Source organism: Pongo pygmaeus, chromosome 16, assembly GCF_028885625.2.
Source record: "Pongo pygmaeus isolate AG05252 chromosome 16, NHGRI_mPonPyg2-v2.0_pri, whole genome shotgun sequence".
In the NCBI taxonomy this organism is placed as follows: Eukaryota; Metazoa; Chordata; class Mammalia; order Primates; family Hominidae; genus Pongo; species Pongo pygmaeus.
In genome coordinates, this window is record NC_072389.2 from 85,241,488 (window position 1) to 85,267,650 (window position 26,163).

A 26,163-nucleotide genomic window follows, 5' to 3' on the forward strand; every position below is an offset into this window, starting at 1 on the left:
TCAGACTCGCTGATTCTCTGGACTGTTCCAATCCAGAACAGGTACTCTGGAGATTACCCTTAGGTTAGCTCCTAGACTACTGAAATAAACTAAGTTAAGTAAAAAAAGGGACTAGTTTTAGGATGTTTGTTCCCCCACTTCTAACTTTAGGCAAGAGGCCCATATTGTTTCTAGATCCTTTGAGGAGAGATTATGAGGCACTGAACAGTCTAATTCAGATTATGCCCAAGATTGAATGCACTCCCTCCTCCAAGGTCAGCCACTTTGACCTTGTCACTCATTGTTTCTCAAGTATCTCCTTGAGATCCCCAGTTATTTTTATAAATATTGATCTCTAAACTCATTTGTAAAGTAAAAAGTTCTGTCACATAAGCTCTACATATTATACCATTTCTATAATTACAATTGCTAGAAATTTATCTGAATATTGCAAACAAAAGTATTGATGATCAAACAAAACAAACTTGGAGTTGTCTGTCTAAAGGCTTAGAAGTTTGGGGTTTTTTAAGTAGAATTTGCTCCTTTTCAGAGGAAAATCTTAGAGAGGAGTGGCATATGGTGCATCTTCATAGGCAGGGCTGTGTTAAGCATGGCAGGAAGGCATCTGAGTCACCTGCCTTAAAGAAACCCTGCTGCTTGATAATGAACACATCAGCATGGTTATTAATGAGCATGAAGATCAACAGGCTCCCTGAAATTGAATGCTATGAACTGTTGAAGACTTCCACAGAACAGAGCGGGGAGAGGTCCACGATGACTGAAATGACTTTCTTGTCATCTTTGTTAGAAGGAGATGAACCTAGGATCAATTTTACTTTTACTAAGGAAAATAAAAAAAGGTTGGGTGTTTCTACATCCAAAGGTAATATACAGAGAAATTCATAGCACTCCGTGTCTTCTAGTCTGAGTTACAAAATGCCATGCATATAGTGGGAAGGACAGGATCTGCATCACACAATTTGCCTGGCAATGAATGCTGAAAATAGGGAATGGACCTCAAGAAATCAAAAGAGGCCAGTGTTTTATAGCTATAACAACATCTGATTACTGCAACACAGGGAAAAGAGTCTGACAATTCTCACCCAGACTTCTAAACTAAAAGCGATTCTGTGGTCCATTCTAGCAGAGATTGTGGAAGGGTGCCTTTTGAAATCATAGTACAAAAATCTAGTGGTCCTCAATGAAGGAAAAGATAATCCTTATGCCTGAGGATTGGAGGAAAGTGGAAGAGAAGGGAAAGAGGTAATTAAAAGATAGGAGAGGTCAAAGTCCTGACAATGTGAACCTATCCAAATATCAGCCTGATGAAATAAGACCACCTGGATCTCCCTTCTAGAGCCATCTGTCTCCTCTGGCAGCATCACAGACCCTCCTGGTCTTAGACACAAAGGATGCCTGAAAGTTAAGGGTCTAAGTTAATTTGTCTTACTCTATAACAATTTAATAGCGTTTATTCCTGTTTTTGCTGCAGTAGGCGCTATTGGTTGCCTCCCCAGTTTGATTCCTCCTTCTGCTTGCTATCAGATCCTGACTTTGTTCATGTAGCCACCCTCTATCTTTGCAGCGTTTTTGACTTAAGGGAAGCCGATCCCATCCTCAGCTCAAAGAGAAGTCATGACTGTTCTAAATTAGTCATGGCAATTCCATTCTCCTTACCAGTGATTGGTTAAGGGCTCCAGTATAAGCCGGTCAGCACATGGCTTTCCCCTTATCAATGCTTTGGATCCAGAGATGGGTACAGGATCTAAGTCAGGCCAATTGAGGGAACAAAAGGACATTCATCCCATGACTGAAGGACATGCTTTTACTGGACATGACCAAACAGACATGTTATTTGTTTATTTGCTTGTTTGTTCGGCAGTTTGGTTTGACAGTCTTCTTGTAACAATAGGAGAATAGTCTAAGGATAAAGAAAAGGAAAGCAGAGCCAAGAGGAGAGCAGAGAAAGGGATCCTGATGATGTAATGCCTGGAGCCCACACCACCTCTGAGCTTCCTGTTATGTGAGATAATATATTCTTGTATCCTTTAATATAGCTGTAGTTGGTTTTTAGTTTACTTAAAGCCAAAAGCATCCTTATATCACTCACTGATTTGAAATGCCATCTTCATAATATGATATCATATGCTAAATTCTTTATTTTAAAATTATTGAACTCACCCATCCCATTCTATTTCATGCTGTGACATTCCATTGATGTATTTTTCTTTCTGTACCAGCATCACAGCACATCATTTAAATTATTGTAGAGTTTCAATTTGCTTTCACAAATTGTGGGTCAGGTCCACTCTCATTTCTCTTCACAGGACAAATTATTTCTTAAAATCATTTTATTAAGTATTAAAATTGTACTGGGATTATGATTGGGATTCTATGATATCATTTGGTTATTTAGTACTAATTAACATTTTTAAAAGATCCAATCTTCCAATCCAGAAACAGAAATTGTTACTCTAAAAAGTTCATCTTCGTTATTCAATCCCTCAGTAAAGTGTTTAGTTTTCTTCATAGAGATCATATACATTTCTTTTTCATCCTATTACTAGGTAGCAAGCATTATTGTGAATATGATACTTTTTCCCAGGCCATCAGATATTGCTGGGATAGCATAACTTCGTTTCCCCTAATGTGATTACAATGAAAATATCCATGAGATTTTTCATTAAAAATAACAAATGATTCTATAATTCATACAGAAGAGCAAAGAACTGAAAATAGCTAAGACAATTTTGAAGAATAGTAACAATATTTGGAAGATGATGGTACCAGATGACAAGATTTAAAAAGTTATAGTAATTAAAATACTGTGATAAGACGCAGGAATAGATAAACTGACCCACAAAAACAGAACAGAGGGCCTAGAACACGACCTTGAATAGGTGGAAAATTTAGATATGATAGAGGTGGCACTGCAGGTCAATAAATGGTGATGAGACAATTTGTTTTCCATATGAAACAAAAATGAAATTGGGTCCTTATAGCATACACACAAAACCAAAATGAATAAAGCAAAACTAATCTTTTGATTATGATTTTTTGGATTTGTGTTTATACATGAGATTAGCCTAGAGTTTTGCCATTTCATATTCGTTGTCTGGCTTGATATCAGGTTTGTACCAGCCTCATAAAATGAACTGGGGGGTGATCCTTCATTTTATATTCTCTCAAAAAGTTTAAGTTTGGAATGAAATATTTCTTGATTGTGAACGCACAGGTTTTTCTTGTAAGTAGATCTTGCTGGTAAAACCATCTGGACCAGGTGGGGGAGTGTGTGTGTGTGTGTGTGTGTGTGTGCATTCATCCATACACATTCATACATACATGTTCATAGTGTGTAGGTATGATTATTGTCTTCATTCACAAATGAGGAAACCCAGGCTTAGAGAGATTAGGTGACCCACCCAAGGTCACACAGCTGGGAAGCGGTAGTTTGGGATTGGAACTCCCCAGTCTGGCAATCTGTGTCCGGAGCCCTCTCTTTTATCAAGAACCTGAGCTTCCGATTTTAAATACTAATTGTATTTACTTAATGGTTATAGGGGTTCTTAAGTTGGGTTTACTAAACCAACACCTGGGACAGTGATTTGGACTCCTGTGTTGTACTGAGGGAGTGATCTTCAGGAAAAACCTCTAAGGAAGGTAGGGAAGCAGGATTGAGAAGAGGGAAAGGCCCAGAAAGAGGCGATCTCAGGTAAGGTCTAGCTTTGGCTGGATTCCCAGAGGAGGAGTGTAGAGAGAATGCATCTCGCTGCAGACGTGTCCTTCTTTAGTGCAAGGGGGCTCCCATTTTTATTCTTGCTTTAGTCAGTCATAGACTGTGGGCTGAGGAGAAGATGCTATTTTTTTCTGACCCAGATTTAGGGTAATTCTTGGGAGAAGGGGGAAGCTGTAAAAACTTAGCAGTTAACAGAGCAGCTGGGGATGAGTGAGCTATCTGGTAAAGGGAATCTGTACAGGGCACCCAAACAGCATCTACCACTCCTAGCTATTCGAGTGTTATATTTCTTCTTGAGTCAGATTTGGAGGGATACATTATTCTAAGAAATTGTCCATTGTTTCTAAATTAATATGTGTTTTGGAATAAAATTATTTACTTATTATTTTGAGCAGCATTGTTGAGGTATAATTGACATACAATAATGTGCATATAATGTACAATTTGATCCTTTTGACATGTGTATACACTGTGAACCATCATCACAATTAAGATAATGAACATTTTCATATTTTTCTTTTTCTTTTGAATTTATTTTACTTTAAGTTTTGGGATACATGTGCGGAACATGCAGGTTTGTTACATAGGTATACATGTGCCAGGGTGGTTTGCTGCACCTATTGATCCGTCCTCTAAATACACCCCCCTCATCCCCTACCCCCCAACAGGACCTGGTGTGTGTTGTTCCCCTCTCTGCGTCCATGTGTTCTCACTGATAATGAACATTTTCATTGCCACCAAAAGTCTGCACATCCCCTTTGAATCTTACCCCCAGCACCTACTGATTTGCTTCTTGTCACTTCATATTAACTTGCATTTTCTAGAGTCTTATATAAGTGAAATTCTATAGCATGTACTCTGTTGCATCTGGCCCTTTCACTTACCATAATCATTTAGAGATTCACCCATGTGGTTTCATGTATCCCTAGTTCATTCCTTTTTATTGCTGAGCAGTATTACATTGTAATACAATTTGTTTATCCACTCACTTTCTGATGATCAGTCGGGTTGTTTCCAGTTTGGAGATTTTACAAATAAAGCTGCTACAATTCATATACAAGTTTTTGAACAGATACATGCTTCCTTTTTTTTTATTTTGTAAATACTTAGGAGTGGGATGGTTGAATCAAATGGTACATATATATTTAATTTTAAAGAAACTACAAAATTGTTTTCCAAAATGATTGTATCATTTTACATTCCTACTAGCAGTGTATGAGAGTTCCAGTTCCTTCATATCTTTACCAGCACTTGCTATAGTCATTTTAATTTGAACTATTCTTCTAGGTGTGTAGTAGTATCTCATTATGATTTTAATTTTGATTTAATGACTAATAATGTTGAGCATCTTTTCATGTGCTTCTTGATATCCGTATATCTTTGAGGAAGTGTCTGTTCAAATCTTTTGCTCGTTTAAACAATTATGCTATTTGTTTTCCTACTGTTGAGTTTTGGGAGTTCATTATATCTTTTGGATCATCCTTTAACAGTGTATGCTTTGCAAAGATTTTGTTCCAGTTTGTGGTTTGTCCTTTTATTCTCTTAATATAATCTTTTAAAAGGCAAACATTTTGAATTTTTAAAAATCTAATTTATCAATTTGTTCTTTTACACAGATTGTGTTTTTGGTGTCTTATCTAAGAAATATTTGCCTAATTCAAGGTCATAAATATTTTGTCAATTTTTCTTCTAGAAGCTTTATATCTTTTGGTTTTACATTTAGGTCTATGATCCATTTGGATTGATTTTTGTATGTGGTGTGAGATATGGGTCCAAGTTCATCTTTTTTGCATATATATATATCTAATTTTCCTGGCACTGTTTGTTGAATGAGTTGTCTTTTGTGCCTTTATGAAAAACCGGTTGTACATATATATGTTTGTTTTATTTATGCAGGTATTTTTCTAGAAATTAAAAAATTGATTATAAAATTCACTTGGAAATGTAAAGGACCTACAATAGCCACTACAGGTTTAAAAAAGAATGGAGGACTAGCTCTACATGATTTCAAGATTTATTATAAAGCTACAGTAATCAAGACAGTATGGTACTGACATAAAGATAGACAAACAGATCAATGAATAGATTAGAGAGACCAGAAGTAAACTCATACATATATGAACAATGGAATTTTACTCAGCAATAAAAAGGAATGAATTTTGGCATCTGCTACAACATGGATGAATCTTAAAATAACTATGCAAAGATTAGAGTCATACTAAAAAAGTGCTATTTTATGATTCCATTTATGCAGAATTCTAGAACATGCTAACTATTGTATAGTGACAGCTGATCAATAGTTTCAGGAACGGAGGACAAGGATGCAGAGCGACAGAAGAAGGAATTACAAAAGAACGAGAAAGCTTTTGCGGGAAATAGATTTGTTTATTTCATACTTGAGATGATGGCTGCACAGGTGTATGTGAAAACTACCTAATTGTACACTTTAAATATATGCAAGGTATTGTATGTTAAGCCTCAGTTTTTACCAAAGTACCGTAAGGAATTCCCCTGAAACAGTAGGAAAAATCAAAGAATGATTATATAAAGGTAGAGGGGAGGGCATCATAGGATGTAGGAGAGAGAGGTTTTGTAGAGAGTGTGAGTGGGATGGGGTTCCCAAATGGATCTTGCAGATCGTTCTGGACATATAAATAACACAAGCACAGCCATGGAGTTGGAGATGACCATGGTTGCCATAGCATGTGGGGCCCAAATGGAGACTGGACCTTGTAGAATAGAGATGATGGTTGGGATGAGTTGAAATGGTCAGGATGAGAGGGGATGTGCTGCTTCTGTGAACACAGGAGTTTGAATTTAATGTAGCAAGTGATGGTAACAGTTTCTGAGCAGGAAAGTGAAATGATGAGCCCTCAACTTCCTTAAGGCTCTGGTTTTTGTCCACTCTCCCTGTGAGACTGTAAAAAAATGAAAATTCAAAAATGTTCAGGATTGGCCAATGCCCTCATGGGAAAAGTAACTTTTGCGAATGCTTCTCTTTCTAAATTATTGTTTTCCCTTCCATTTTGGCAGGGTAATTTTTTACTCTCTTGCCAGCTTTTTGATGCCTCCCAGAAAACATTTTTAAAGTTGTATTTTTACTTGTTTTCAGGGGAAATTTATGTTCAAATAATCTAACTTGTCTGTACCAGAAACTGCAAGTCTTTTTTATGTCTTTATTATTACTCGTTTTACTGTGATGTGGCAAACAGAACCAGTATTCACCACCATTCAGTTTTCCTCTCCTTCTGGACACATGGAAGACAAATCTCATTCACCTTGGGATTTAGCAGGGCCATGAGATCAATTCAAGATGATAGGCAATGAGTGGAAGCAATGTGTGTGTCTCTTCTAAGCTGATGCATTTAATTGCTGGTATGAGATCTTCTCACATTCTCTTCCCCTGTTGCTGTGGCGGAGGAGAAGTGTGTTTCAGGTGAAACAATTTCAAGATTATGGGGATCTCTGTCAGTCAGCTTCCCTGAATGACTACATGGAAGAGATCTCTGCCTTTGAACCTGTGAAAAACATAGAATGGATAAGAAATAAACTTTTGCTGAGTCCTGATATTAGGGGGTTGATTTTTTTTGTTTTTTTAGGAGTTTAGGAGTGGAGGTTTAATAAGGAAAAGAAAGAGAAAGAAAGAGAAAGGAAAATAGCTCTCTCTTTAATCTGGGGGTTGATTTTTACTGCAGAATGTCTTATCCTCACTAATACATAAACCGTATGAGGCTACTCTTCCTTTCCTTGCCTTCCCTTCCTCCCTTCCATTCTTTCTCCCTCCCTTCTTCCCTTCCTCCCTTAATTTTTCTTATTTTCTTTATGTTTTTCTTTTAAATTGAAGAAAAGAAGCCCAAGCTCACTGTTTGAAATTATTAAAAGTCTTAATAATTGGAAGAAGAAAACCTTTGGTATCAACTCACCCAATCCCCAACCTCAGCCTCTATTTTAAAGTTTCAGACGTGGACTCCCAGACAAGGACAGAATGTCAAAACATTAATGCCAGGGTTTTGGGTCTTGAATTTCATTTTCTTTCCATCCCACCATGTTATAGTTAAGATAATAAGTTATATGATTTTTTTTCTTTTTCTCTTTTTAAGAGCAGAAGAAATTATATTTATTTATATAGAAACAAAGACCCGATGGGGTAAGAAGAAGTTTGAATTTTTAGCACAAGGAAAATGTAACTCATGCATGGTGAGCGGGCACATGGATTATTCTCTTCCTATATTTAAGATATTAATGTTACTTTACCTCACACTCAAGGGAGAATATGAGTCACTTCCATGAGTCCAATATAATGTGTGAATTGCGAAAAGCTTTTCAATTTTTAAAGATCATTCTGTAGTCATTGAGTCACAATATTTTCCTGTCCAAAGCTTAAAGATTGAAGCGTTCTTTTTCTTTTTCAAATTTAAATTTGTTTGTTTAATTCACATAAAAATTATGTATATTTGAAGTATACAACATAATGTTTTAAAATATGCATACATTGTAGAAAGGCTACATTGAGGTAATTAACATATATATTACTGCATGTATCATTTTTTGTGGCAAGAACATTTAAAAGGTACTCTCAGTGATTTTCAAGTATAGACTACGTTATTAACCATAGATGTCATGTTGTACAATAGATCTCTTGAATTTATTCCTCTTATCTAACTGAAATTTTGTAATCATTGGCCATTTCCCCAAGGCCCCCACCCCCTAGCCCCTGGTAACCACCATTATACTCTTTGCTTCTACATCTCTAGACACCACCCCCCGATTCAGATACAAGGGCATCCAGTTGGCAGAGCCTGGGTCCCATGCCCACATACCTTGGGACCCGGGAGCAGAGGGAGAGGGATTATCTGCCCCTCTTTGGCTCTGTGATGAGAGGGAGGCTGGTTTCTCACCTAGTTTGGGATTTCCCCATTGGAAGGATAGTTAAATGCTTGACAGCCACAAAAACAGTTGTTCTGGGGAAGTTTGTGAGTCTCAGGAGGGCAATGTGTGTCACCTGTCTCTGGTTTGTTCAGGGAAAAGCTGGTATTGGTTATAGCTCCATGGCAACATTAAGCGGTTTGCAAAGTTTCCATTTGCTTTAGTCAATCCACACAGTGATTGTGTTGCTTTTTTCCTTCACCATCAATTACCTGCATGAGGCATGGACAAACTTTGATTTTGTTTCAACATACTAATACCATGCTAGGGAGTGCTCCTGTTGCATGAAGCAATGATAAAGTTCTGCTTTAGGGCACAGACGGGTCCACCTTATACTGCCCATCTCATCATAACACATGTAACTTACGACATTTTCAATTCATGATAGGTTTATTCAGACATAACCTCATTGTAAGCCGAGGAGCATCCGTACATACTTAGAGAAGTAAAACATAAATGTTCAGTTAGTGAAAGTCAGAATGTGAACGTTCATGAGTCTCTCTTGGGTGCCACTTCCGGACTTCTGCATTCTCCTTCCCCTTAGACATAAGCACTATTCGGGTGTTTATATATCCAATTCTTGTCCTTTTATTTCTTTTTCTTTCCTAACCTTTCCTGCTAGAATTTCTGGGACAATGTTAAATAGCAGTTGTGATAGCAGGCATTTATGTCTTATTCCCAAATTTGAAGGAAAAGACATGTTTATCATTAATCATGATGTCTGCTCTAAATTTGTTACATTTTATGACATTAAGGAAGTTGTCTATTATTTCTGTCTTGCTAAGAGTTTTTATCACGAATGTATGTTGAATTTGTCACTTTTTTTTCCTGCATCTGTTAAGATCCTCATTTTTATTTACTGTTTTAATATTTATTATTTACTATTTTTTTGTGTGTGTTTCTTTTATTTATTGTTTTAAAAGGCCTTCACAGAAGTCACCCCAGGACTAAAGTGGATGGAAAACATTTTTGGTTTTTCTTTCAAGTTATCCTACCTTTAGTACCATATATCATGCAATATTCGCCATATATCATGCAATATCAAGGTTGGAAGCAACCGTAGAGGTCATACACCACTATAATCTGTCACTCAGGCTCATGAATCATCTCTGTTGTTGCTAAGTGGTTGGTTGTTCACCTGCATCTGTTCAAATATTTTCGGGTATGAAAAATGTACTATCCTTGTCCATTCTATTTTTGGAAATCTCTAGTTCCAGAAAATCATTTATTGTGTGAGCTGAAATGTGCCTCGGTGTCAGATTCATGCTTTGGTCCAAGGTTTGCCCTATGGAACATGTAGGACAAGTGTTCCCTGAGGTATGGGTAGAGGCAGTGTGTTTAGTGGGAAGCTGGTAGTCTTCAGAATTAAGCAGATCTGGGTTCACTTTCTGGCTTAGCCACTGACAAGCTGAGTGAGTCTGGATACTATAGAAGATGGCTTAACAGCCATAATTCCTTCCGTCCCAGTATGATCCTCGTTTGCAATGTGACTTTGCAACTCCTCAAATCCAGAGGTAGTTTCCATTTTTCCACCTCCATGAATCTGGGCTGGCCTTTGAACTTGCTTTGGTCAACAGAATGTGGAGAAAGTCATACTGGAAAAGGTCTGAAGCTTAGGTCTCAGGGGCCTTGCTCCTTCTGTCTAGTTCCTCTTGGGATGCTGCCCTGAGCCTGCCGTATAAGGAAGTAATCTAGCCTATTAGATGTAAGAGGATGCTTGGAGGAGAACTGAGGTGTCCCAGCCAACAGCCTGCATGCTCTGACTTGAGCTACTTCAATGTCAGTTCCCCCTCTGAACTTATGCAGGTGTTTTCTTGGAACTTAAATGTAAGACTTAACATTTAATCCGGAGGAATTTATTTTGATTTTTAGAGATGGGGTCTCCCTTTATCGTCCATGCTGGAGTGCAGTAGTGCAATCACAGTTCACTGTAGCCTCAGACACCTGGTGCCAAGCAATCCTCCCACCTCAGCATCCCAAGTAGCTGGGACTACAGACTCACACCATCAAGCCTGGTTAATTTTTGTTTGTTTGTTTTTGTAGAAACGAGGTTTCACTATGTTGCCCAGGCTAGACTCGAACTCCTGGCTTCAAGCAATCCTCCCGCCTCAGCCTCCCCAAATACTGGGATACAGGCATAAGCTATGGTGCCCAGTCCAAAATTTCTTTTTGTTAGTCTTAGCAGAGCACTCCACCTGTGCCAAGACAATCGTGGTTTTTTGTTTTTTGTTTTTTTTTTTTTTTTTTTTTTTTTTTTTTGAGACGGAGTCTTGCTCTGTTGCCAGGTTGCAACCTCCACCTCCAGGGTTCAAGCAATACCCCTGCCTCAGCCTCCTGAGTAGCTGGGACTACAGGCGCACACCACCATGCCCAGCTAATTTTTGTATTTTTAGTAGAGAAGGGGTTTCACCATATTGGCCAGGATGATCTCGATCTCTTGACCTCATGATCCACCCACCTCAGCCTCCCAAAGTGCTGGGATTACAGGCGTGAGCCACCACGCCTGGCCAATCGTGGTCTTATATCTGTCATTTGTTTCTCCACTTAGTTCATCTAGATCAGATGATTATTACTTCCATGTTTTCTATCAGTTCCTAAAAAAAAATCCTGAAATAGGATAGTGCCAGGGAAGGAAGCTTAAGCGACACTACTAAACACCTCTTCCATGCCTGTCACTGAGCCAGTCAGTATTATTAACTATGTTATGAATGCATGTTATTTCCAAGCCTACAGATTGCTTTCACACATTAGCGTGTTCATCCATAGTGAATGTGCCCAGCGGAAATCTATACGGGCAGTAACATTCTTTCCTGAAGTCAAGATATACCACGTCTAGTAATGCTCTCTGAATAAGTTATTTATTGAGTATCGACATCACAATCTATGTCTTTTCTCTTTGTTTACTGGATCACAGTGAATATAAAACTATACCCATAGTTACGATTATACAAAAGAATCTTAAGTCAGTGGTCATGGGTAAGACGGTAAACCAATTTATCTGCTTTCAGAGCTTTTAAGAAGTCAAAGTGCAAAAATGACAGTTTAGTGCAAAAAGAATTTTCAACGAGCCTGACAACCAAAATATACCTGAAGTCGCTGCGAGACTTTACTTGGATTTTCATGAGATCGTTTGTGTGTGAGCACGCTCGTGTTTTTCCCAAAGCAGGTGTAATGATGGGTCTTTACTTACTCTCTCCAGCCCCCACCCCCTTCGCACACTCTTTCACCTTGGGAAGGGTATGGGAATGAAGAAAGGAGTGTTAATCGGGTTCCCAGCGTTCCCTTATCTTTCACCTAGCTCCCTAACTACTGTGGATGTTAGGTTTGGGCACACCCATTTCAAGACAAGGAGACTGGTTCTCGAGGGAAGTGTGAGACCGAAGTTACAGAGCCTGTCAAAAGCAGAGCCTTACAGAGGGAGTAAAATCCCACGTGCTTCGTGCTGCAGCAGCTGGAGGGTGGACCTGGGTCGACCTGGGGGGATGATCAGCCCTGCGGGTCCGGGAGCGCGCAGAACAGCGGGGAGGGCTTCTACCTCTTCTGGGTAGGGGCGCGCTAGGTGGAGGCCCACCTCCCCTCCGCGGAGACCCACCCTCCGAGCCGGGAGAGGCGTGGAGGGGGGCGTGTCCCCTGGCCCAGCGCGGCCAGCGCGCACGCGCAGCGGGCGGAAGGGGCCCGGGCCCACTCTGAGCGCGCGGCTGCGCACTGTGCCGCCGGCCCTCCCGGAAGCGCAGAGCTCGGCTCGCGCCACGTCTATCCCCTTACATCCTCCCAGGACCCGGTAGCCGCCGCCTCAGCCCGCGGGGGCGCAGCGCCCGAGCCGCGGCCCTCGAGACGGGACCGAGAGCATCATGGGCAGCACTGTCCCGCGCTCCGCCTCCGTGCTGCTTCTGCTGCTGCTCCTGCTCCAGGCCGAGCAGCCCCGCGGGGCCGAGCTCACCTTCGAGCTGCCGGACAACGCCAAGCAGTGCTTCCACGAGGAGGTGGAGCAGGGCGTGAAGTTTTCCCTGGATTACCAGGTGAGGCCGGGCGCCCGGCAGCGCTCCCTTCTCCCTCCACTCCCAGGTCTCACCTGGACACTGGCTCGCCCCTGATTGGAGGCGCTCGAATTAGCCACAGAGGCTACAGGGAGGCTGCATGGGGTGGGAGTCCCCGGAGACCAGTTGACTGACTCCCCGTGAGGAGGAAGGTTTGGATCATCAGGGCCCACCCAAGACGAGCCTGGCCAGCGAGGAGGTAGTCAGCGCCGCAGGTGCGAGCTCGGGATGGGGACGCCATGGCGGATCCCGCAGCCTGGGGAGCTGGCCAGAGAGATCTCCGCAGATCCCCGAGACACTAACGAACGCCAGTTCTGATCAGCTGGACACAGGCTCTCTAACCCCAGTCTCTTGGACCGCCTTGTGCCTTCGAGTACTGAAAAATGGCAGCGAGAGGAAGTGGGTTCATAGTTTTAGTTTATTCCTCCCCTCTCCAGCGTTTAAAGTTGGAGTGAGGTGAGGGCAGCAGAAGTGAGAATGGGCACTTTGGAAAGGAGGGATCAGTGCAGCCATTGAGGCCTGGCGGTGTTTACAAGGAGGGGTGTGGCTGCAAAACTTGGCTCTTGCCATATGGCTTTAAAAAGCTCAGTTCCTGTATTCCTGTCTCCTTTGAGAGATCCCGTGGCCCACAGGTGACAGGAGCAGGTCTTGAGTGAGTAGTCTGCCCCCGATATTTAGTGAACAGGTCTAGGGTTGGGGGCCAAGAGGGCATCGTACTCAGACAGCTATCTGCTTGTGGACGCATGCTGACAGGCACTTCAGAAATGAGGGGCCACGGGCAGCAGGAATGGGGGCAAGCTATCTGACCAGTTCCTCTGTGGTTAGAGGCACTGAAGGAAGCTTGCGCTTGGAGACAACTTCTATGTGGTAGTCTCAGTCACTGATTTGTCCACTTTCAGGTCTTTGTGGACAACATGCAAATTGTGACTGGGTTAACATGGGCAACCTAGGTGCAATGACAAAAAGAATAATTCTGTGGTTGCAGGGACCTCAGATGTCATCTGGTCACTGCCAGGGTGGAAATCCCTTGTCAAAGTGTGTCCAGCCTGGGTTTAAACACACTTAGCAACAGGATGCTCACTGCTTTATGCAAAGCTTGCTGAGCAGGACTAGTAACTTTTGTCCGGACAAAGAGGCCATTTAAATTTGGAAGCAGATGGAGGCCATTGACCGTGTCCTTTGATGGATCTTGGTTATAGCCATTGCCTACCTGTGAGATTTTGCCTTATGTGGGTCTTATTTTTCTTATGTTACAAGGAGAGTTTGAACTAAATGATTCCCAAGGACTCTTCCACCAATGACACTCAGAAATTCCATGAATACTTCGATCAATATTTTTCTTCTCCTTGCATTCAATCAGTAATAATATATTGTTAATAGCCACTTTACCCATGCAGCAGGCCAAGAATGACCCTTGCTGGTGGGGGGAGGGGGACACCTGTCTGTTATTGGAATGGAGAAGCAGGAGGTGCAGCATGCATGCTCTAGGGTGGCCCCCAAATCAGATCCCACATCTCCACTGCACCCCCAGGGGGTTAGTTTGCAGTCTGACGATTGTCCAGTAATTGGCTGGCACTTTTTGGGCCCTTGCTAAATTTATGTTGGACACTGTGCTAAACACTTTAGGTGTGATAACTTATTGACTCCTCACTTCATGGATAAAGACATATCCTCAGGGAGTAAAGTAACTTGTCTAGGGTCACATGGCTAATGAGTGGCAGTGCCCTAAAGCAGTGATTTGCTGCGTGTCTTGTGTTAAGTATTGAACAAAGATAAAGAATCGGTGGCATCTAGTTGCACTGGAATAGTTTCTTGGGCATCCCTCCTCATCTTGCTCTTGATTTCTGGAAGCTTTATCAGCACCATCTCATGAAGAGCAGTTATCCTGGGGTATTGTTCATTCATGCTTCAGAATAGTGCAATAGGTAAATGTTTGGGCACTGGAACCAAAAGCTCTCAGGGCAGATCTCATCTCACCACTTTCTCTTGTGTAACCTTAGGGAATTTACTTAACCTTGGAACCTCAGTTTCTTCTTCTGTAAAATGGAAAGGATTAGGCTCATTGAACCCCTGCAGAGCAAACTTTGGAGTCAGGCAGGCATATATTCAAATCTTAGCCCTTTCACTTTCAAGCAGTGTGACCACAGCCAATTTATTTAACCTTGCTCAGCCTCAGTAAAATGAGAAGTGGCGTAGCACCTGCCTTAGAAAGTTTAGAAGATGAAATGACAGAAATGTTTGTAGAGTCTGATCACAGTGTCTGGTTGGCATTTGGTAAGTGGTGGTTGCTCCTTTGATAACAGCAAATTTTTTATGGTTGTCAGGTCATCACTGGAGGCCACTACGATGTTGACTGCTATGTGGAGGACCCCCAGGGGAACACCATCTACAGAGAAACCAAGAAGCAGTACGACAGCTTCACGTACCGGGCTGAAGTCAAGGGCATTTATCAGTTTTGCTTCAGTAATGAGTTTTCCACCTTCTCTCACAAGACCGTCTACTTTGACTTTCAAGTGGGCGATGAGCCTCCCATTCTCCCAGACATGGGGAACAGGGTCACAGCTCTCACCCAGGTGAGTGAACATTAGCAGTTTGGGGCTGCTGAACCCCCTAGCGTGTTCCTCCTCATTGGCGTCTGTCTAGGCTGGTGGTCGGGGTCATCATCCATCCAGCTCCCAGTCTGGAAGTCTCAGGGTTGGTTTTGTCTCTTCATACCTAGTCCTAAAGGATGCCATGCTCTTCTTTCAATCTTCCTTTCCACTCTCTAACCAGATCCCTGCAGTACTTTCCTCTGATATTCCTGTCTGTACTCTTTCATTCCCACTCAGTCTTTTGCACAGTACCACTTTTGAAGTACCTGTGTCGTGTGTCTCTGCTTATATGATATGCTTGTATCATGAAGACCAAAGTCTTACTTTGTGTGGTGTATTAGTTAAGGTAACACAAGGTGCTGTAACAAAATAAACACCAAACATCAATGGCTTGACAGAATAGAAGTTTATTCTCATGCATAATCTAGAAAAGGTTGGTGGGGAGCTTTCCTCCATGGTGTGACTCAGGAATCCAGGCTCATTCTTTCTTGTCATCTTTCTGTCTTCCCTTAGGGCTTCAGGGTCTTCTGCCTGTAGCTGCCAAAGGAAGAGAGAATGAGAAAAGCCCATCTACTTCTTAAAAGCCCAGGCCCAGTGGGAATACGTATCACCTGCTCATGTCCCATGGGTGAGAACTTAGTCATGTGGCAAAGCTGGATGAAAGGCTGGCAAGTAGAGCCTTAGCAACAGCTCCACACTATGGAGGAGAAACTGTGACATTTTGGAGGGATAGTCATGTCTGTCGCCCATGGCTGTCAAGGTTCATTATTCTCTGATCCCATCCTCCTTCGTCTGTCTTCCCTTCTGCTGTTTAAGCTCCTCCTTCCCTTTCATATGCAGGCTGGGGGCTTCATGAGGGCTAGGACCCTGAATGATTTACTTTTGTATCCTCAGTGCTTCAGTGCATAAGGTGGGGCACAGGAAGGAGCTCACCAACCACTTGTCAAATGACTGTCAGGGCCCAGGGAAACCTGTAAGACAGGAATAACCATTGATAGCAGCACGTGTGCCAGAACCAAAGCCACGGCGTCTTGAACTTTCAAGGAGGCCAGATGATCTTCTGGGCCGCCCTCCAAGGTGGCTCCCTTCCTCTGTAGCTCTGGGCACACTCAATTCATTTGCCCAGTCTTCCACCTTCCCTAAGCAGTTGGAGGCTAGAGCTGCACTGTTCAGTACAGTAGCCAGTGTCTAAATTTGGCTATTTAAATTAATTGAAATTAAATTAAAAATTCACTTCCTCCTCTGCACCATAGCAATACTCCAGGTACTCAGTAGTCACAGATGGCTAGTGGCCATGCATAGAAAGTTCCATTGTCCAAAACTGGGTTTGATCTTTGAGCTTGGCAACATGACTGCTGTTAGAAGATCCAGCCGAGGGTGTGTATTGTGTGTAAGATCTTTTGTAACCAATACTCTTGAGAGTTCTGTTGGCCACTGTTGGGACAGCCTCTATTGGGAAGATTCTGTAAGTCTCCAAAAGGTGAGCTGAAGAACTTCCCCCTCAACCAGTAGAAAACAAATTGGTAGGAAAAGCCTTAAAGAATTAGGTCAACAGAGACATTCCTTCCTGGAGCCTGAGCAGTAGTTTGATTTTGTTGCAGGAAAGGGTGATTTATGCTTCCCTTTTCTTATATCTTAGAACCTCTTCTTTGCTCCTGCTTAGCCTCAAAAGAGCCGTTCCCTTCCACTTCTCTGACCCCGCCACCTTGAACCATCTGTGCCTGCCTTTGAGAGTACTTGCTTTTATGCCAGAATTCACTCAGTCTACACACTGTGCCAGCAGTGGATGGCTCTGTGCCTGGTGCTGGGCACCCTGCAAGGAGCACAGCCCTGCAAACCAGTTGGCTATGGGGCACTGTGGTCAGTGCTGTAATTGAAGCACCAGGGGTCTTGAGGAGGCACTGATGAATTCTTCCAGGAGTCAGGAAGGCTTCACTTGAAAATGTAGAAGCTTGGCCTCCTAGGTGAAGAGAACAGGTGAGATTTATGGAGTGTAACTTTCATTCTTCTCACGAGTGCTTTTTATCTTGCTTGGCATGGGTCCCCTTTTACCCTGCAGCTGCTGTCTTGCCTCTCCCAGACTTCTTGCAGCACAGTGGTGGGCCAGAGGCCATGGTTTCTGGCACGAAAGTAAGTATTAGGTGAAAGAACAGATTCCATAGTGACCAGGGCCCAGGCCAGGGATTCAGGCCCAAAGGACTTGTTTCAGGCCTGAGTTCAGGAAAACCAGGCTCCTAGGAGAGGACCTGGGCCAGGAGAATGCGACTTCAGGAAAGCCAAGCTCGAGGGACTTCCAGGCTTCCTGAGAATCTGGGCAGATCGTGGTCAGAGCTGAAGGTTTCTGACAAAGGTCAAAGGCCAAGAGCTACCTCCCTGGTGGTCTAGGAAGGATTAAAGATTTTCTTAAGTGCTCTGAGGCCAGCTTCTACTTCCCTGTCATTGAGTTCTTGAAGAATTTAAAGAAGCAGATACTTGGGTCAAGGGAGGCCTGATGAGGTGAGGGCTGCAGGAATTTGTCAATGGTTACAGACTGAAGACCTCGGCATCCGCAGGTGGCTGGGACAGGATGGGATGTCAGCGTGGAGATGGAGGAAAGGGATGGTGCCAGAGGTGGGATGGGTCAGGGTGTCCTAGAGACCGACTGTCACCATGAAGTGGCAACTATAATCCCTGTGAGGCTGCAGGACGCTGGAAGCCAGCCAGGACTGGTTTTCTTAGCAGGGCAGAAGGTCACACACGAGGAATGCTAGGGACTCGTGGCCTGGGAAAAGAGGACCCTGAAAACAGAGGGGTTCCGTTGGTTTTCTGCTGGGTGGGAAGCTGGCTGAGGGATTGCCTAACTGAAATTTTGTGGTAACAGGCTGAAGAGGTTTGTTTTAGATGAGCGCTAATGGAAGATCTCAGTGGATGGGGAAGTAGCGTGTGTTTGTGGTGACGGTGAGCATCCAGGTAGCTATGATTCTTGGGGATGTATTGCTCTGGGGTCTCTTGCAGCGTCTGTGCAAGGTCCTGAAGGCATCTGCAGATGTTAGTTGCCAAGAAAGCTGTAGAGTATCACCTGTTTCTCTGTTACCCTCTTGGAACTGGTCCCTTTGCTATCACTGATCTGATCTGAGATTGTTCCTTTAAAGGCCACCGAGGCCTCTTCATGCAGTCTCAGTGCCGGTTTCTGGCCTGTGTCACTGGATCTAGGCCTTTAAAGTGATGCTTCACATAAATATCTGACTCATCCTCTGTCTTGGTGTCTACACCTGATTTCTGCATCCTCCCTCTTTTCTTCTTCCCTTCCTCCTTCCTCTCCAGTGACTGGGTCCTGGGAGAAGGCTGGAGATGCTGACCAGTACTGCTGAATTCCCAGGCCAGGGCATACGGTCCAAGGAGCCCCCAGTCAAGTGAGTCCAGTGTACACTTTGTTTCTGAATGAGTTCGTGGCAAATAAACTTGGAGAATGGAATTCTAGCCTGGAAAATCAAATGAGCCCTTCGGTAGTGTTCTCTGCGGATTTATACATACAAACATGTATACATATGTGTACATATGAATACATATGCGTGTGTGCCACACACATACATATACACATATACTACCTATGACTATGATACATACATGTATACACTTATGTGTGTGTCTCCATCCCTCCCACTGATTTCAAGAATGATACACTTTGTTACGAAGTCCTGTGATTTCAGTGCCATCAATTTCCCCCCAATCCACTCTTCCGTGACATGGTGACCTTCTTAATTGAGGCCCGCCTCTTCTCTTCCCAGTAGAATTGCGGCCACCTAAGTGGTTTCCCTGCCTCTAAACTGGTTCGCATACATCCCTTTCTGCATCATAGCTGCCAGAGGCAGATTCTCGTAAAGTGGGATTCCGATCTTGCCAGTCTTCTGCTCACAGAGCCACACGATAAAGTCTTGGACCTCGAGGCCCTTTACTATGAGCTTCCACCTCCCCACAGCTGCTTCTCCATGCATCCCCATCACCATGTCGGTCCCTGATCCCAGACCAGGCCCTGTACAGTTCTTTGCCTGTGCTTCTGCTGCTTGGGATGTGTTCTCATCCTCAGCCTGGTGACGTCCTGCCCATCCATCAGGGCTCAGCTTGTCGTGTCCCATGTCAAGTACTCCATCTTCTCTGGCAGGCTCAGCATCTTTCTCCTGAGTGTTCCCACTGCTCTGCATACCCTTCTGTTGTTGACTGTTTATATTGCATTCTAGTTGAGTAATTTTTTCTTTAAATTGTGAACTTTCTGAGACCCAGGATTGTGTCTGGCTCTGATTCTTAATTCGCTGGGCCTAGCACAGTGCCTGGAAGAAAAGTAAGCATTGAGTAAATGTTTGAATGAAGGAATTAGTGGAAGTATGAGCTATTAAAACTCAGCCATGATTTGAAATCCTTGTAACCTCATCCTACAAGTGTCTATCCTGAGTCCCCCAGCCCCACCTTCAATCCTTTGTGATTTTCCAGGGATCACCAGGGTGATGTAAATACAGAACGGATTTGTGTTACCAAGTCTGCCTGTGTAGGTAGTGTCTGGCAGGGAGCACTAGGGAGGCTTCTAGAAATGCCATATCTTGAGTTAGCTTTGACACGGGTTCGCATAGGTTAAGCCCGACTCCACATTGACATCTTTCCTGCTTCCTTCCCAGTTTAGTGTCCTGTTCCATCTGTGATAGTTGACATGCTTTAGTGAGCTTTGGAAGCATTCCCCGGAGAGCTAGGAGGAACAACCACAAATGCGACCATTGTCCCCAGTGCAGAGGCCTACACCTGAGCTTTCTCTTCTGGTGGTTAGCCTTTGGAGCCAGTTAGCTTTGGAAGTTCCCTTTGGAGTCTACTTCCTGATGTCTGGAACCCTTCTTAGGATCATTTGTTCCTTTTTCAATATCAAATGTCTGCAGGTATAGCCCACCTGCCAAATGCGGGGAAGTGAAGAAGTCCAATGCCGACTACACTCCAGTTGTGAAAGATGATATGTAGCCCAAAATAATAGAGCATAGAGGATGTCACTGAGAAAACAGGACAGAGGTACTCACTGGGGCACAAATAGGCTCGTTCTTCACTTGCTATTGCTCCTTGAGCTGGTGTACCCAGTCTAACTCTGTCAGTTCCATCTGATACACAGTGATCATGCCACCCTTCTACGTGTGACATTTCACCACTTCTTACACATGGACCTGGATGAGAGGGCCAGCCACCGTGTGCAGGAGAGTCCCATAGCCTTGGGAGGTAGACCTGTTGCCAGAAAGATGGAAGCTGCTGCCCTGTAATCCAGAGGCTGAAGGAAGCTTTTGTTCTTCCTTAAATAGTCTAGTTTAGCTCCTAGAATGGCCCAGAGTTAAGGATACCCAATGAGGCAAGTAAGGGTAACACCATTGTTTGGCAGTGGTTTCCTGTTTGTCTTCTGGAAATGGTTTAATGTGAGAGAGAAACTAACAGTTTTGGGGAGGTGTAGGGGTCCAGCCCCACAGGGTCGATGGGTTTTCTCCCTATGTGCGGAGATGAGAGATTGTAGAAATAAAGACACGAGACAAAAGAGATAAAAAAAAAAGACAGCTGGGCCCAGGGGACCACTACCACCAAGACGTGGAGACTGGTAGTAGCCCCGAATGCCAGGCTGCGCTGATATTTATTGGATACAAGACAAAGGGGCAAGCTAAGGAGTGTGAGCCATCTCCAATGATAGGTAAGGTCACGTGGGTCACGTGTCCACTGGACAGGGGGCCCTTCCCTGCCTGGCAGCCCAGGCAGAGAGAGAGAGACGAGAGAGAGACAGCTTACACCATTATTTCTGCATATCAGAGACTTTTAGTACTTTCACTAATTTGCTACTGCTATCTAAAAGGCCAGGTATACAGGATGGAACATGAAAGCAGAGTAGGAGCGTGACCCCTGAAGCACAGCATCACAGGGAGACGGTTAGGCCTCCGGATAACTGCGGGTGGGCCTGACTGATGTCAGGCCCTCCACAAGAGGTGGAGGAGTAGAGTTTTCTCTAAACTCCACCGGGAAAAGGGAGACCCCCTTTCCCAGTCTGCCAAGTAGCGGGTGCTTTTCCTTGACGCTGACGCTACCGCAAGACCACGGTCCACTTAGCAACGGGCGTCTTCCCAGACAATGGCATTACCGCTAGACCAAGGAGCCCTCTGGTGGCCCTGTCCGGGCATAACAGAAGGCTCGCGCTCTTGTCTTCTGGTCACTTCTCACTATGTCCCTTCAGCTCCTATTTCTGTATAGCCTGGTTTTTCCTAGGTTATGATTGTAGAGCGAGGATTATTATAATATTGGAATAAAGAGTAATTGCTACAAACTAATGATTAATGATATTCATATATAATCCTATCTATGATCTATATCTAGTATCACTATTCTTATATATTTTATTATACTGGAACAGCTCGTGCCCTCGGTCTCTTGCCTCGGCACCTGGGTGGCTTGCCGCCCACAGGGAGGGAGGTCACAGAGTGACTTAGTCTTTTCTAGTTTATTGTACTGTACAAATAGCCTGCCTTTGGAGTTTGGGAACTGGAGTGAGTGTCTGGTGCATGCTTTGTGAATTCCTCTAGCCTGAGAACTCACTGATAGGATAGAATTTTCTAGGCCTTGGATACATGGTGGTTTAGAGGCTGCCTCTGAATAAGAACTCAACGTTTTCCCACAGGCATAATGTGTTGTCTATTGCTGAGTAACTAATTACTACAAACGTAGTGTCTTAATGCAATACTCACTTATTACCACACAGCTCTGTATGCTGTGAGCCTGGGCAGGTTGGCCAGATTCTTTGGGGTCTCCCAAGCCTGATATCGAGGTGGTGGCAGGTTGGGCTCCTACCTGGAAGCTCTGGGGAAGGATCTGCTTTCATGCTCATTCAGGTTGTCAGTGGAGTTCAGTTCTTTGTGGTTGTAGGACTGAGGTCCCCATTTCCTTGCCGACTGTTGTACCCTCAGCCCGTAGAGGCCTTTTTCTGGTCCTGGCAGGTGGTCACCTCCACCTTCAAAGCCAGCGTGGCACATTGAATTTTTCTCATGCTTCGAAACTGTCTTGACTTCTTCATCTAGCTGGAGAAAGCTCCTGACGTCTAAAGGCTCCTGTGATTAGATCAGGCCTGGATAACCTCCCCATCTTCAGGTCAGCTGTGTCATATTAACATGATGCAGTCACAGAGGTGACAGCTCATCATATTCACAGCTTTCTGGAATTAGGGCAGGGGACTTTGGTGGTGGTGGGAAGGACATTTTCAGACTTCTGCCTACCACACTGAATATTTTTGCAGGTAAAGAAAGTTATGATGTAGTATGTGTTACACATGAGCGTATGTGTCTGTGTAGTGCCTGTTTATATATATGTGTCTTTGCATGTGTGTGCATGTGCTTACATACATGAGGCATGTGTCTTCATGTGTTTGTGTTTATACATAAAACTATAGGCAGCAATTACATAATAGAATGAGCGTGAGCAGTGGATTCAGAGTCCAAACACAACTGTGGTCTAGTTCACATTTTGCTGTTTATTAGTTGTATGACTTTGGGCAATTCATGTAGCCTCTTGGAGCCTCAGTTTCCTCATCTGTGTGTGGGATAAGCCCTCGTTAACAGTGAGGGTAATGATCCGTGCCTATCAGGGGTATTGTAAGGATTGGATAAGAGAGTATAGGGCAGTGCTTGAAAGCATAGGCTCAGGACTTAGACTCTAACTCAGCCACATACTAACTGTGTGACTCTGGGCATGTTACTTAACCTCTCTGAGCCTCAATTAGGCTTGTTGTGAGGATTAAATAAAACCACGTAAAACCCTTAGCACAGACTCATAGTTAGCATTCAGTGGATGCCACCTAGGATGTTGAAAACAGCATTTGCTGTTTGCTGGATCCCACATTTGTCTATGGGTTAGCAGTGTGACTGCTTTTCTCTTCCTGCCCAGATGGAGTCCGCCTGCGTGACCATCCATGAGGCTCTGAAAACGGTGATTGACTCCCAGACGCATTACCGACTGCGGGAGGCCCAGGACCGGGCCCGAGCGGAAGACCTTAATAGCCGAGTCTCTTACTGGTCTATCGGCGAGACGATTGCCCTGTTCGTGGTCAGCTTCAGTCAGGTGCTACTGTTGAAAAGCTTCTTCACAGAAAAACGACCCATCAGCAGGGCAGTCCACTCCTAGCCCTGGTATCCTGCTCTAGGGCCCCTCATGCCCCAGGCTGGAGCAGCTCTCCTAGGTCACAGCCTGCTGGGGTAGGGCACGTAGCCCAGGGTGGAGGCAGAACAATGTTGCTGTGGTAGCCCCTTGCCTTTCATGCCCATGCTTGATTCTTGCACCTCAGCAGGTGAAGGTCTCAGAGACCAGTAATCAGAAGGCATCCGACTGCATGAAGTGTGCAGCGCTGAAAAGACGTTTACAACTAGGCTAGGGATTAGCCACTATGGGAGGGTGGGCAGGCAACGGTTCAGTGGCCTGGCTGGTAGCAGGAACTCCAAGTGCCCAGGCCTCTTGGGCATCTTAAGGCCCTGCCTCTGTTTCATGATGCATGAGTCATTTGTCTTGGGTGTCCTATCCCATATGGAGAAGAAAGGGGCTCTAAGTTCTGGCTCTTCTTTCCTTGGGGTTCTCTGTACCTGAGGAAACCAGGCCCTGGGTGACTTTGCAGATCTGCTCACCCTCGGTGAGCAACAGTGTCAGCCATGCAAGCAGGATAGAAAGGTGACTGGGTGCCCTTGGTGAGCTGTGTATTTCCTAGGAGGTAGAAAACTGTGGGAAACTGTGGCTAATAAAAACAAGTGTGAGCATCCTGGAGACTTGTGCCTTTATTTCTTTGCCCTAAAGGACTCCAGAGCTTACGGCAGAGCATGGGTGTGTGCATAAATAATTAGAATGTGAGATAGAGTACCTAGAGAGGTGCATGGGGTGCTATGCAGAGATGTATAGAGTGGGCAAGAAATGACTCCTCCCAGGTGAATGAAAACAAAATAGGAAGTCTCCTCGCATGGTCACACCATGTTGTACAACGGAACTTTGCAAATGCTGTTTCCTCTGATAATACCTTCTCCCTGATATCTGCATGCCCTGCTCCATCATTTCCTTCTGACCCAAAGGCACATTATCAGTGAAGTCCCTCCCAGCCACTCTTCAGGATGGTACTGTCTCACTTGCCCTTAGTCCTCCTTGCCCATTAGTAAGAAATGAATGCATACCAATCAGGTGTCTGTGCAGTAGGTCTGGAGGGAAGATACAATGTCTCCGCTGAAGGAAACCTATCAAATCTGAAATCCTGCACCGTCTGACAGGTGTTAATGCATTGTAGGCATTAATGCATCGTAGGAAAGGAAGCAAAATAATCTCTTTAAAAAGATACCCCATAAGCCTCACTTATTTAGCTTGATTGAAGGATAAATATTGCTTATCTTTCATATGTTTTTGATATTTCTTTTCTCATTTTAGAATTAAGTACTGGGTATATATAAAAGGTTACTTATGAAATATGTCTAAGGTGAAATATGTCTAAAGTGAAAAATAATGCAAAAATCCTATGCTCCCGCTACCTATATTAAGCACTGCAACATGACCCATTGCTTCTGGAATGCTCTCTACCTGCCCTTCTCCTTCACCCTCTGAGGGAACCACCAGCCTGAATGTAATGTTTATCAAGCACTAAGAAAGGAGTTTGAAGAATTGAAGGACACAGCTTTACTAAAACTCAAATTGCCTTCCACTTTTTTATGGAAACTAGGTTCTTTCAACCTTAAAAAAAAAAAATAGGATTGCTGGTGATACCTCTTTTATTTATATAACCTTGTAATCATTTATTCATAAATATGTAGATTCATTGAGGGGACAAAAACCCTGCCCCACTGGCTGATTTAGGAAATAATGTTGGCAATAAAATGTACTGCTTATGCAGTGTTTATGTTTTGATCAATTAGGTACTAATAACAGTTGAAATAACTACCCAATCCAGAAGAAATTTTTTTTTTTTCTTTTGAGACGGAGTCTCGCTCTGTCGCCAGGCTGGAGTGCAGTGGTGCAATCTCGGCTCACAGCAACGTCCCCCTCCCGGGTTCACGCCATTCTCCTGCCTCAGCCTTCCGAGTAGCTGGAACTACAGGCGCCCGCCACCATGCCCGGCTAATTTTTTGTTTTTTTAGTAGAGACGGGGTTTCACCGTGTTAGCCAGGATGTCTCGATCTTCTGACCTCGTGATCTGCCCGCCTTGGCCTCCCAAAGTGCTGGGATTACAGGCGTGAGCCACTGCGCCCACCCGCAGAAGAAATATTTTTAACACTTACAGCTTTACAGTTAAACAGCATATGAAACATTTTGAAATTCAAGAGTTTTTGTTATAGAGAAATACAATAGGGTACTCTATATAATTTCAAACAGAGTAATGCAGTTCCATAAGAAAGATGAAATGGAAGTGTGACTCTAAGAAGGAAGGGGAAAGATGGAAAATTTCTGAGCATTTATTTATGGGTGATGATGGGTATCAAATCGTCTTAGTAATTAGAATCCGCTGGATATACTTAAAATAGTGATGTAATTTTTTAAAAAGTAATGTTTAATATATGGTAGAAAGTACCTCCTTTGTAACTATTTAAATTCATGATGAAATATTTTAGATGTCAGCTTTAAAAATGTATGAGGCTTTAGAGTTTCTCAAGTTCTTTTAGAGGATATTTAAGCAAAAGAAATAGGAGATGCTGTTTGCACCTGGATTTTCTGGAGAGACTCTTTCCTTGACATCTGGGCAGCTTGGTGGAAAAGGGTGTCAGCACTGGCATTTTAGTAGAAAGAGGACTGGGTTGGGGCTGACCTTTCTGGATTTGAATCCAGGTCTGCTATGTGCTACTTGTGCCATCTTGGGTAAGGTGCTGAACCTCTCTGAACCTTCATTTCCTCATCTGTA

General features: G+C 43.6%; 1 protein-coding gene across 2 annotated transcripts in view; it reads left to right on the forward strand.

The window, feature by feature from the left end:
* Positions 1 to 12,264: 12,264 nt before the first annotated feature.
* The window catches only part of TMED3 (transmembrane p24 trafficking protein 3), a 74,011-nt gene continuing 60,112 nt past the window's right edge, over positions 12,265 to 26,163 (forward strand). The window contains exons 1-3 of one of the 2 annotated variants that reach the window (XM_054451298.2): positions 12,265 to 12,660; positions 15,003 to 15,251; positions 23,190 to 24,051. In XM_054451298.2, the coding sequence (XP_054307273.1) occupies positions 12,493 to 12,660; positions 15,003 to 15,251; positions 23,190 to 23,426 (654 nt within the window). In that variant the 5' untranslated portion in view covers positions 12,265 to 12,492 and the 3' untranslated portion in view covers positions 23,427 to 24,051. Of the gene's footprint in view, positions 12,661 to 15,002; positions 15,252 to 23,189; positions 24,052 to 26,163 lie in introns of those variants that run through there. The other variant, XM_054451299.2, reaches the window with a different exon arrangement.